Source organism: Saccoglossus kowalevskii, chromosome 8 (assembly GCF_978046115.1).
Source record: "Saccoglossus kowalevskii chromosome 8, keSacKowa6.1, whole genome shotgun sequence".
In the NCBI taxonomy this organism is placed as follows: Eukaryota; Metazoa; Hemichordata; class Enteropneusta; family Harrimaniidae; genus Saccoglossus; species Saccoglossus kowalevskii.
In genome coordinates, this window is record NC_140648.1 from 9,456,929 (window position 1) to 9,469,789 (window position 12,861).

Below are 12,861 nucleotides of genomic sequence, written 5' to 3' on the forward strand. Positions count from 1 at the left end.
ATTCTCTACTGGTTGTAATATGTACTTACTCGGATTTCTACTGGCACAGGTAGTATGAGAGCATTTCTATTGGCATTCTCTACTGGTTGTAATATGTACTTACTCGGATTTCTACTGGCACAGGTAGTATGAGAGCATTTCTATTGGCATTCTCTACTGGTTGTAATATGTACTTACTCGGATTTCTACTGACACAGGTAGTATGAGAGCATTTCTATTGGCATTCTCTACTGGTTGTAATATGTACTTACTCGGATTTCTACTGGCACAGGTAGTATGAGAGCATTTCTATTGGCATTCTCTACTGGTTGTAATATGTACTTACTCGGATTTCTACTGACACAGGTAGTATGAGAGCATTTCTATTGGCATTCTCTACTGGTTGTAATATGTACTTACTCGGATTTCTACTGGCACAGGTAGTATGAGAGCATTTCTATTGGCATTCTCTACTGGTTGTAATATGTACTTACTCGGATTTCTACTGACACAGGTAGTATGAGAGCATTTCTATTGGCATTCTCTACTGGTTGTAATGTGTACTTACTCGGATTTCTACTGACACAGGTAGTATGAGAGCATTTCTATTGGCATTCTCTACTGGTTGTAATGTGTACTTACTCGGATTTCTACTGGCACAGGTAGTATGAGAGCATTTCTATTGGCATTCTCTACTGGTTGTAATATGTACTTACTCGGATTTCTACTGGCACAGGTAGTACGAGAGCATTTCTATTGGCATTCTCTACAGGTTGTAAAACTTTTCTTGATGTGGCATCTTCTCTACATTCTTCCGCTTCTTCCAGCACAGCTGAACCGCGGAGTGAGTTACTTCCCAATGAATTAGCTCCATGAGAAGGCTTCCTGTACAATAAAACACAAGAATCTATCAGTTAAGTAAACAAGCAGCCTGTCGACTGAGATAGCTCCCCTGTTAGCAATGCACATTTCAATTAAAGAACTGAAGATATCATTAGAAAATGAACAATATGTATAGTATCAAAGCAACGGACCTTGCTGTTTTCAACAAGAATTCAAAAATATCACTTTTCACCAAAAATGACAAAAATAATCATCAAAATTAAGTAATTAAAGATATCACCACGAAATTAACAAGGTCCACATGTAATACCTATGTACCGGTATGTAATATCAAAGCAATTGGACTTGCGGTTTTTAACAAGAAGTCGAAAATATCACTTTTTACCAAAAATGACAAAAATATTCACCAAAATTAGAGAATTAAAAACATCATTACAAAATGAACAAATCTGAAAGAGTTCCACATGTAGTACCTATATATGTAATATCAAAGCAATTGGACTTGCGGTTTTTAACAAGAAGTCGAAAATATCACTTTTTACTAAAAATGACAAAAATATTCACCAAAATTAGAAAACTAAAGATATCATTACAAAATGAACAAATCTGAGAGAGATCCACATGTAGTACCTATACATGTAATATCAAAGTAATTATACTTGCGGTTTTTAACGAGAAGTCGAAAATATCACTTTTTACCAAAAATGACAACAAGCAGCCTATCGGCTGAGATAGCTCCGCTGTTAGCAATGCACATTTCAATTAAAGAACTGAAGACATCATTAAAAAATGAACAATATGTATAGTATCAAAGCAATCCGACTTGCAGTTTTTAACAAGAAGTCGAAAATATCACTTTCTACCAAAAATGACAAAAATATTCACCAAAATTAGAGAATTGAAGATATCATCACGAAATGAACAAATCTGAGAAAGGTCTACATGTAGTATCTATATATGTAATATCAAAGCAAATGAACTTTTGGTTTTTAACAAGAAGTCGAAAATATCACTTTTTACCAAAAATTACAAAAATATTCACCAAAATTAGAGAGTTGAAGATATTATCACAAAATGAACAAATCTGAGAGAGGTCCACATGTAGTACCTATATATACAAGTCATTGTCAATGACACGTCCCCGTTCCGTTCATATTTGAGTGACATATACATTCAAAGCAGATCATGACCGAAATGCACCTGCATATGTACAACACATTGTGCTAAATCTGAACAAAATCCATCCATGCATGACTGAGATCCGGTTCTGGAATTGTGAAAATATGTGATTTTGATGCATTTTCGGCCTTAAAATGGCCATCATTCCGCTATTGTTAAGCAGATCATGAAACAAATGCACATATCTATTTGTGACATGATGTACCATGTGTGTGTGAAGTTTGAACTTGATCAATCCAGACATGTCTTGGATACGGATCCACAACTGAATTCTTTAACAAAATGGCCGCCAGTCGGCTATTTCGAACTTGATCCGAAAAAAAAATGACGTGCATCAAGGTCCTATTATGTTTAATGTATGTACCAAATTTGAATGAAATCCGTCCATGCATAACTGACATCCGGGTCCGGAATGGTGAAAATGTGCGATTTCAATGCATTTTCGGCCTTAAAGCGGCCGCCATTTGGCTATCGTTAATGAGATCATGAAACAAATGCACATACATATTTGTGACATGATGTACCTTGTGTGTGTGAAGTTTGAACTCGATCAATCCAAGCATGTCTCAGATACGGATCCAGAACTGAATTCTTTAAAACAAAATGGCCGCCAGTCGGCCATTTCAAACCCGATCCCCCAAAAAAAAATGACGTGCATCAAGGTCCTATTATGTTTAATGTATGTACCAAATTTGAACAAAATCCGTCCATGCATAACTGAGATCCGGGTCCGGAATGGTGAAAATGAGCGATTTTGATGCATTTTCGGCATTAAAATGGCCGCTATTCGGCTATCGTTAATGAGATCATGAAACAAATGCACATACATATTTGTGACATGATGTACCTTGTGTGTGTGAAGTTTGAACTTGATCAATCCAGACATGTCTCGGATACGGATCCAGAACTGAATTCTTTAAAACAAAATGGCCGCCAGTCGGCTATTTCGAACTTGATCCGAAAAAAAAAATGACGTGCATCAAGGTCCTATTATGTTTAATGTATGTACCAAATTTGAATGAAATCCGTCCATGCATAACTGAGATCCAGGTCCGGAATGGTGAAAATGTGCGATTTCAATGCATTTTCGGCCTTAAAGCGGCCGCCATTTGGCTATCGTTAATGAGATCATGAAACAAATGCACATACATATTTGTGACATGATGTACCTTGTGTGTGTGAAGTTTGAACTCGATCAATCCAAGCATGTCTCAGATACGGATCCAGAACTGAATTCTTTAAAACAAAATGGCCGCCAGTCGGCCATTTCGAACCCGATCCAAAAAAAAAAATGACGTGCATCAAGGTCCTATTATGTTTAATGTATGTACCAAATTTGAACAAAATCCGTCCATGCATAACTGAGATCCGGGTCCGGAATGGTGAAAATGTGCGATTTTGATGCATTTTCGGCCTTAAAATGGCCGCTATTCGGCTATCGTTAATCGGATCATGAAAAAAATGCATGTGCATATGTCCCATATAATGTGTGATGTATGAGTGAAGTTTGAACTTAATCGGTCCATGCATGTTCGAGATACAGGTGATCACGGACGCACGGACGCACGGACGCACGGACGCACGGACGCACACAGGGCAAAACATAAGTCCCCGTTTTCGGACTGCGTCCGAACGGGGACTAATAATATCAAAGCAATTGAACTATTGGTTTTTAACAAGAAGTCAAAAATATCACTTTTTACCAAGAATTACAAAAATATTCACCAAAATTAGAGAATTGAAGATATCATCACGAAATGAACAAATCTGAGAGAGGTCCACATGTAGTACCTATATATGTAGTATCAAAGCAATTGGACTTGCGGTTTTTAACAAGAAGTCGAAAATATCACTTTCTATCAAAAATGACAAAAATGTTCACCAAAATTAGAGAATTGAAGATATCAACATGAAATGAACAAACCTAAGAGAGGTCTACCCAAGGTACATATACACCAAGTATCAAAGCATTCAGCCTTGTAGTTTTCAAGAAGAAGTCGAAAGAGTAAAACACTGACACGGACGACGGACGCTGATGGACGCCGACGGACAATCACTCATATGATAAGCTCCGCTCGACAAAGTCGACAGCGAAGCTAAAAATATTCACCAAAATTAGAGAATTGAAGATATGATCATGAAATGAACAAATCTGAGAGAGGTCTACCCAAGGTACATATACACCAAGTATCAAAGCATTCAGGCTTGTAGTTTTCAAGAAGAAGTCGAAAAAGTAAAACATTGACACAGACAACGGACGCGGACGCTGACGCCGACGCCAGATGATCACTCATATGATAAGCTCCACTCGACAAAGTCGACAGCGGAGCTAAAAATGGGTTATTGGTCTGTTGCTCAACAGTTTTTAACAAAAGGTATTTTAAAAAAAATTAAATATTTCTAAATTACATATGCCAACACAGAGTGATAAAATGAATGAAAATGAGCTAATGTGATATTAAATATTCATTAAACGTTGATAATATTGTTACAAATGAACAATTGTGATAGAGGGCCAATTACAGATTATATTAAAATATCAAAGTAGGGTCACAGTTTTCAACAAGAAGTCTGAAATAAAATTTTAGACCAAAAGTGACAAAAATATTCTTTTTGAAACACATCATTATCAATGACATACTCCTTGTGAGATATTTGACCTGATATGTGGTGTATGTGTGAAGTTAACCAGTCAAGGCACATTCAATATATAGCTCCCAACCTGCATTCTTTCAAACAAAATGGCTGCCTGTCGGCCATTTCGAACCACATCCAAAAAATAAAATGATGTGCATTATGGTCCAATTATGCTCAACATAATTCTGAACATAATCGGTCCATGCATGACTGAGTTCAAACTTGATCGGTTAAGGAATATGATGAAACCAATGCATGTGCACATGTCCAATATAATGTCTGATTTATAAGTGAAGTATGAACTTAATCGACCCAAGTAGGAAATGGATGGACGGCAACATCCCTTCAATATGAGAATTTAAGTTATAGTCATGAAATGAACAAATCTGACAGAGGTATATCCAGCATAATTACACATATCAAACCTATGTGTAAAAGCTTACAAGTATTCTAATTTAGATGTCAACCATGGCAAAAATCATTTCGCATCAAGTGAATATGATATTAAATTTTATTTGCATTGCATAACAAACCAATTTATTGATTTTTGTACAGTTTTATAATCACGTCTGAAGAATAATCAATGTTTGTAAGACCTTGAAAGATGCAAGCAGCATAATTGGTTTACACTACTGTGATATACATTGTATTTTGATTTGTAGTACTATGCAATGCGTTTATTTGAAACTTGTTCTATACTTTTTATTATTACCCACAAAAAATAAAACAAATTGATATTTCATTTTTTTTCAAGTTTGTTTTTTATCATGAGGAAATTTGTTTGTTGTACTAGGGTAATCTTTCAAGCTGTTTGTGACACCTATTTCAGAACCAAATTAAGGCCATTCACTATGACCTGACACCTAAATTAGAATATTTACGCCAACTATAATTCCCTCTTTCACAGAGAGTCTGACTAGTATTGGCTTTACACTGCTAGGTAAGCCCAACTGATGGCGACCACAACTATATTCAACATTTCATGGTAATTTCATTAACTTACCTTCGTCCTCTCCTTGTTCTACCTTCATTTGCATAATCATTTCTATCAGAACTTCGTGTAGTTCCAGTTCCACCTACATAAGAAAACACAAGCCAAATTACAATACCGGTAAAGGCAGGATCTGGGCAACTCATTATTTAACACTTCAAATCACGCTTTTTTTTTTGAGAATATTGAAGGATAAAAGTCTGACAAATTTATGTGTTTTGTTTACGTGATTTTGGAAACATGTTTTTTTTGCCAGAATTACATGTGGTTTCATCATATTAAAACAATATTTTGATCTTTGTAACAAGTTTTTTTTATAGTAATTTACCCAAATTTTGTAATTAGCCTTGTCATGTGATGGTAAGTTCTTTAATATCTCTATACTATTTAATAATAATTCCAATAATCTAACTGGTCCAAGGCAATTGACCTTTCAACCTCATGCGTGTCAAGCTCAAACCATACATTTATCTCATGTTGGTGATTTCACACTATATCATGAAGTGCTGTTATGAATGATATTAATTTAATATTGCTGATGTATCAGTTTCAGATGTCAACCAAAGTGTGTATGTGTTGTAAAGCCATGTACACACAAGGCTATGCAATTTTTATTGAAATGTGATGATTAGTACCTGGGTTATCAGTGGAAAAGCTGAAAATTGACTAATCATCATGTAAATTAGGTTAATTATATGCATGGATTTTTACCCAAAACCAATCAAATTTGAGCATTAGTCCAGAGCATCTATGTAACAAGTTTCATCAAAAGCCAATGAATGGCTCTTTAGGTATCAGTAGAACAAACATGAGACAGCTAAAATTAGGTAATTATCATGTAAATTAGGTAATTAATATGCAAGGATTTCAACCAAACCCTAATCACAATAGCCCATAGCATCTACGCACCAAGTTTCATTGAAAACCAACATACTGTTATTAAGATATCCGTGGAACGGACAGACATACACACACACATACACACATACATGTACATACAAACAGACAGACAGACAGACATACAGACAGACAGACAGACAGACAGACAGACAGACAGACAGACAGACAGACAGACAGACAGACAGACAGACAGACAGACAGACAGACAGACAGACAGGCTAACTGCAAAGACTATTGTGTGCTTTACACACGAGAGTTTAAAATGTATGACATACTGTAACTTCTGACAATGTCTTGAATAAATTACAATTTCTGTGTTTTGTCTTTTAAAAGCTGGGAAACAGATACAGGATACCATTTGTGAGTCTGTAATATCAGACTTTTTATTAAACTTGTGCCATAATTTTCATTAGTTTCAGACAGTTTTTAAGTTTTGATGGTTGAAAAACATAAAATCAAATGTGAAACTGTCTTACCTTCAGCGGCAAGTGATAATACTGGTGGTGGTAAAGCTTGTGGACCATTCAAAGCTTCACCTAATGGTATTGCTTCATAACCAGGTGGAACATTCTCTTGAGATACCTGAGATATATAAACAACATGGCATACAATTTTAATTTTGGAGTTTTTATGTTGCCTCCTAAATAAGAAATAGAACAAATATGACAGCATTTCCTAATTTACTGTACTATTGTAAAAAAATTAGAAAACACAGCCCACATCAGAATAATATCAACTTTCTGGAAATGACAAATGAGATGAGACTCACCCAATTGTCATCTGTGTCTGGTGATGGTACACTGCTGCTTTTTTTTCTCAAAGCACGAATCTGAAGTAAAGCTCTGAAAGCTAAAACAAGAAGAAAAACCAATAAAATGACTATTACCATTATGAAACATCTGGCAGTGAAAATAATAGTGTTTAGCTATCCTTCATATGTATGCATGAAAATGTGTTACAGATGTATGTTTATTTTCTGGCATTCCAAGATGTTATTTCTCACTACCGAGTAACTATGACTACTAGCAGGATAACACATTTAAATGTTATCACAAGAATACCACAAAGTATACACAGTACACATAGATGATTACACTGACGTCCAAGTAACAACCTAGTATCATTTTATGTAGCTCAGTATGCAAATATTCTCCATTAATCAAATTACTTAGTATGCTAACTAAATTGCATACATTATGCTCATTTGCTTAGTGTTTCTAGTTTGAATATCAAAAGAAAAAGTTAGTGACAAAACAAAACCTCAGAGATAACGTTAATAATAGTGATGTTTATACACAATTTTATATAACTGCCATTTGAAAGAAGATTGAAATAAAACAGAATGATTACTTACGTGCTCTGCATATGGGGCAGCAGCTAGACTGGTATCTCAAAGAGTCCGCTGTAAACAATTGCAATGTATATCAATATGCTATACAACACTATATTTTTGTTTAATTCTTGTGCACTGAAAACAACATTTTGTTGTGTTACAAACATTTATTACTTCTGATTATAATAGCATACACTAAATCAGTTTGTTATGAAATGCAAGTAAAACGCAAGTTATTTTCATTGTAAAGTGAAGGTTTTTGGTTTCATGCAAACATTCAGTGTGAAGTGATACTCGCCATGTGTTTTTCATTCACAAGTTCATCTGAAGTGTTAGAATGTAATTTTTTGGCATTGATTTTGATGAAAAAAAACTTTATGAAAGAGACAGAGAGCCATCAATATATAATCAACAAAAGTAAATCTCTGTGTTCCACTATAATAATAGAGAATAAATAATCTGATACAGATGGCATGGGGGAGATGTAGTATACCTACACAGTCAGATGACACTCACCACAACCACTGCAAAGACACAAATGCCTACACGGTAAAATTAATGTATCTCTAAGATCACACATACAAATGACACACTCAGAACCATTATCGTCTGGAAAATCATCTTCTAACAACTGAAAATTAAAAAAAACACAATGTTATTCTCAACAGTCATACTTGTCAAAACAAAATATTTTGTTTACAAATTGTTGACAACATTACATCATTGAAGGTCAGTCCAAGTAACCTTCTCGTTTGAAAATATATTATTCCAATTTGCTACTAGAATCTGGCATAATCATTATTTTTTTTATTTTATTAACTAATTCAAAATGATTCCAAAATCATCCTAAAAATAAAGCTGATGTAATTATGCATGTGAAATAGACAAATTACCCAAATCAGACATTTTCAGAAATAATCACATAATGCTCAGTGCCATTATTTGAAATAAATATTTTATTGAAAAGTTATTTGTAATAGTTTTTTTTTTTCAATTCCACTGGTTAACTACTTAAACCGAAAGTGCAGTAAAAAAAATTAAGCAGTCATTTTGTCATTCCTGCGTGGTGTGGAGTACAGCCAGTAATGGTTATAATTACCCTAACATTGTCTATTTTAAGAATACTTTTCTAGTAACAGCCTGTGAACCAGTATTACTAGCTATGTCAGTGAATATTTTCTTGCAATATAGTGTAAAAAACGTGATAAAAAACAAACATACTTTGTTACTCTCCAGAGCATTTTTGTTTTCTATTCCATAAATCTCTTGCAGTAAATAACAAACCCCATCCACCATCTGTTTCTGTTTAAGTGGTTTGACATTGTATGTCCCATCTGAAGTTTTCTCAAATGTTGCAAGTAAAACATGCGAGTGGCCAGCATACTCTGCATGATGGAATCAAAAATTATTACATTCAATAAAAACATTTTCAATAAAATAACAACATTTTCAGAATTAAATTAGAGATGTATAGGCAATGCTTTCAGAACAAATAGAAATTCAATCACAATTAAAATTTTTTGCAATTTTCATACTTTCAACCACCGATAGTAAGATTCGTTAAGTCAAATTCAATGTCCTCATTTTCCAAATACTGTAAACCACTTTATTTTAGCAACATATAAATTTTCATTGAAGCTGGGGAAAGCGTGAAAATGTTTAGTAGACAACATTGGGATCTTTACGACAAGATTATGAGTAAGTCACGGAAAATAAGATCAAATCATCACACATTTTGTACATGACTACAAGTCTCACAATGATTTATAACATTCATGGCTTACCATCACCCGATTCTGACACAGTACACTGTATTACTAACGGTATAAGGTCTCTAGTGGGATCATAGTTGAACTGAAATTAAAAATAAAAAGAAAGCTTAGTAAGAACTCCTATGTGCTGAGATGTTGGAGACATATTAAAAATTAATTCCTAATTTATTCCAGAGCACCTCTCAACCACAATGTTCAATTTAAATCTGATTTTTTGAGATATCGGGAATTGGACATTAAGATAGTAATAATAATAATAATAATCAATATGCATGTTTTTCATTATTAAACTGATCACATCTGTGGATTACTCCAGCAATTTTCAATGAAATGTGATGATTATGCACATTGTGCAAATATGGCAATTCGTATGCTCGAATTTCATTCCAAAACTAATCAGGTCATTGTTCCCAGGCACTGATAGACAAGTGATGATCAGTAGAAAAGTGACTAATCATTATGCAAATTAAGTAATTAATATGCACAAATTTTTACCCAAAAATGAGTGGTTCTTTAGATATCAGTGGAACAGTCATTAACTATTTTTCATGTAAATTAGGTAATTAATATGCATGCATGTGAGAGATCAGTAGAAAAGATGGACATATGCACACACAGATGCATACACATGCATGCACATACATGTCAAACCATCGTTGTGACGACATGTATTGGATTAATGTTTAATATAGTTTCATTAAGTTTGGATTGAAACACAACTCTATATAAGGTTGCAATTTAATTTGAGTTTAATTAAACCCAATTACCGTTACAATACAATTCAGCATTAAAAAAATTGTACCATACCTTCCTATTTTACTAAGCCTAAGCTATGCAAACTTGACTTGAGTTTGAATAAATTTTTATATAAGTTATGAAAAATAGTTAAAGTTAAATGCAAGACTTCACAACATTGATAAGACAAATGCGCACATACAGACACAGTAACTACAAAGACTCCCCTTGTGTACTTCACATATGGGAGAAAACAAATCAAAAGATTCAAATGCTGTGTATCAAAGATAATAATACACTACAAGTTGAATCTCAATCATGTGAATCACTTTCTATGGTTCCATTACCAATTCAAACTGCCTAGATTAATTTATTTGACATCCAGAAAAGGTCATTTATTGTCGTCAGTTGTATAGGTCTATAGTATCAACTGACAATTTGGTTGAAAATTTGGAAGAAAAAAAAATTTTTGCAGTAACAAATTGAGGAATTTCTCGCTGAATTAATGCATATACTTCTAAGTATCAATAGAGAATTAAACAAAAACTATAGGCCCATAGGAATAATATCATAAATGATGTTCTCCAAACATTCATTAATACTTTAAATAATTATTGAGAAGTTTGGTTGGTTTCTAAATTCTATGGCCATTTCACCACAAAGATGCACCAAGATTAATGTGGATACATAGATGAAATAGGTTTTGTTGTCATGTTGTCTCTTATATGTTAATGTAAAATCAACATCTGTTGAAACTAAACATAGTAATTCTTACAACTGTATAATTGATATTTTGCTTAGGCAGCAATGAGGAGACTGTGTATAGCGCCCTCTGGAGTTGCATAAATGAAATAGTAAAGTCATAACCCACACTTATTTTTCATCTTCTAGTGTCTTTCTAGATAACATCTTCAAGTACCATCTCAAGCTCTTTCCTGTCACAATATTCACAATCATTGGATCTATGTAGGAGTTTATTTCAAGGCTTGAGTGATAAATGTTATGTTTTGTTGGTGATTAATTTGTCTTCACAATTATACTTTGATTTTATTACAATATAATAAGTTTTTGCTTTTTTTATTTTAACTGCCATTTTTATTTTATTTTGGTTATTGCCGTTCATTACTACCAGTATATTTTCATTTATATTTCCTTTCACTTATTTGTATTTGTCAGCTCTAAAAAGCAAAGAAACCAGGACGCCTCAATGTTTTTTAAATGTTTATTTTGTACCGGATTTCTATCCTGAACTTAAATTACTGTATATTGTTTTTTCATACAAACTGTCCATCTGTATCACAAGAGCCATTTAAACTGATGCAAGACCAAATAAAAATTATCACACTTTAGATTTGCAACAAACAATACAAGCATGTACAAAACCAACACCAAACAGGACAGTAAAACACATTCCTTTTGTGAAAACATAACAAACAAATGTACACTAGTTCAAGAGTTTGTACTTTGGCACTTTTATTTAAATTACATTTTGACAAGTTTGACAAGATGGCAACAGCTCATTGGACACACAACTCCTTGTAGCATATAACTGCGATTCATTGCTTACTAGACACCAGATTCTTTTTAAAATTTCAAATAAAGTCTAATATACTGTGACTAAACCGTAATCAATAACAGACACCATGAAAATTACCTTTACTGATTTCAAAAGACAACCAATAACCACATAAGATCTAAACAGATGATATCATGATTTCTCCTTTTTTATCAAATCACGCCCTCTATAGACAATAGGCATTTTTACTTTCGTTTATATATATCTTGACAACAAATAATAATGATCTAACCAAGTACACTCTTACAAAAATATTTAAAAAAATTAGTGTTTATTATCTTTCAATGAACTTTCAAGCTCATCTAAAATAAATATATGCCCAAGTTATCCAGAATCCAATTGTATCCAATTACACTGCAGATTTGATATGCTTCCACTCCACAGACAGACATCTGACATTCTTAAATAATAACATATTTACCCACATCTCACTAAGATTGTACATGGACTGATAACTTATCCTGGCCACACGACTACAACAGCAGACATGGTATTACCCCTATACCTTGCCACTTCCTTATTATTACAGGCAAGGAGAAAATAGAATAAACAATAAAGAACACAGCTCAACTAATAAATCATGTGAAAAGTAATAAAGATGGAAACAACCTCAACTTCTTTACTTTGCTGTTGGGTTTTTTGTGTGATTTGTTGTGAATTTCAAGGATAATTACTGCTAAAACAAATCCTTTACAAAATTATGAAAAATCAAAATTCTTTTTTAAAAGTAAAAAAAACCATAATTTTTCATATTAAGTAAAGCTATACTACACAGGACAAATATCTTACCTCATTTTCATTAAATTTAGACGGATCAATAGTATAAGCCGGTTGATTGAATTGCTGATTGGCACCTCTCTTGTAATAAAAAGTTTCTGATTTATGACTGGAATCCTTTGGGATATAACTGTAAAAC

The 12,861-nt window shown here is 33.4% G+C and overlaps 1 protein-coding gene across 2 annotated transcripts in view; it reads right to left on the reverse strand.

Annotated features, from left to right (window-relative positions):
* LOC102804005 (E3 ubiquitin-protein ligase MGRN1-like) overlaps positions 1 to 12,861 on the reverse strand; it is a 46,179-nt gene that overhangs the window by 15,473 nt on the left and 17,845 nt on the right. For both annotated transcript variants that reach the window (XM_085502145.1, XM_085502144.1), the window contains exons 5-13: positions 12,735 to 12,852; positions 9,647 to 9,716; positions 9,084 to 9,247; positions 8,379 to 8,493; positions 7,884 to 7,931; positions 7,299 to 7,378; positions 7,006 to 7,111; positions 5,642 to 5,714; positions 696 to 864 (exon numbers count right to left, since the gene is read on the reverse strand). In XM_085502145.1, coding sequence (XP_085358271.1) covers positions 696 to 864; positions 5,642 to 5,714; positions 7,006 to 7,111; positions 7,299 to 7,378; positions 7,884 to 7,931; positions 8,379 to 8,493; positions 9,084 to 9,247; positions 9,647 to 9,716; positions 12,735 to 12,852 — 943 coding nt within the window. The remainder of the gene's footprint in view (positions 1 to 695; positions 865 to 5,641; positions 5,715 to 7,005; positions 7,112 to 7,298; positions 7,379 to 7,883; positions 7,932 to 8,378; positions 8,494 to 9,083; positions 9,248 to 9,646; positions 9,717 to 12,734; positions 12,853 to 12,861) is intronic.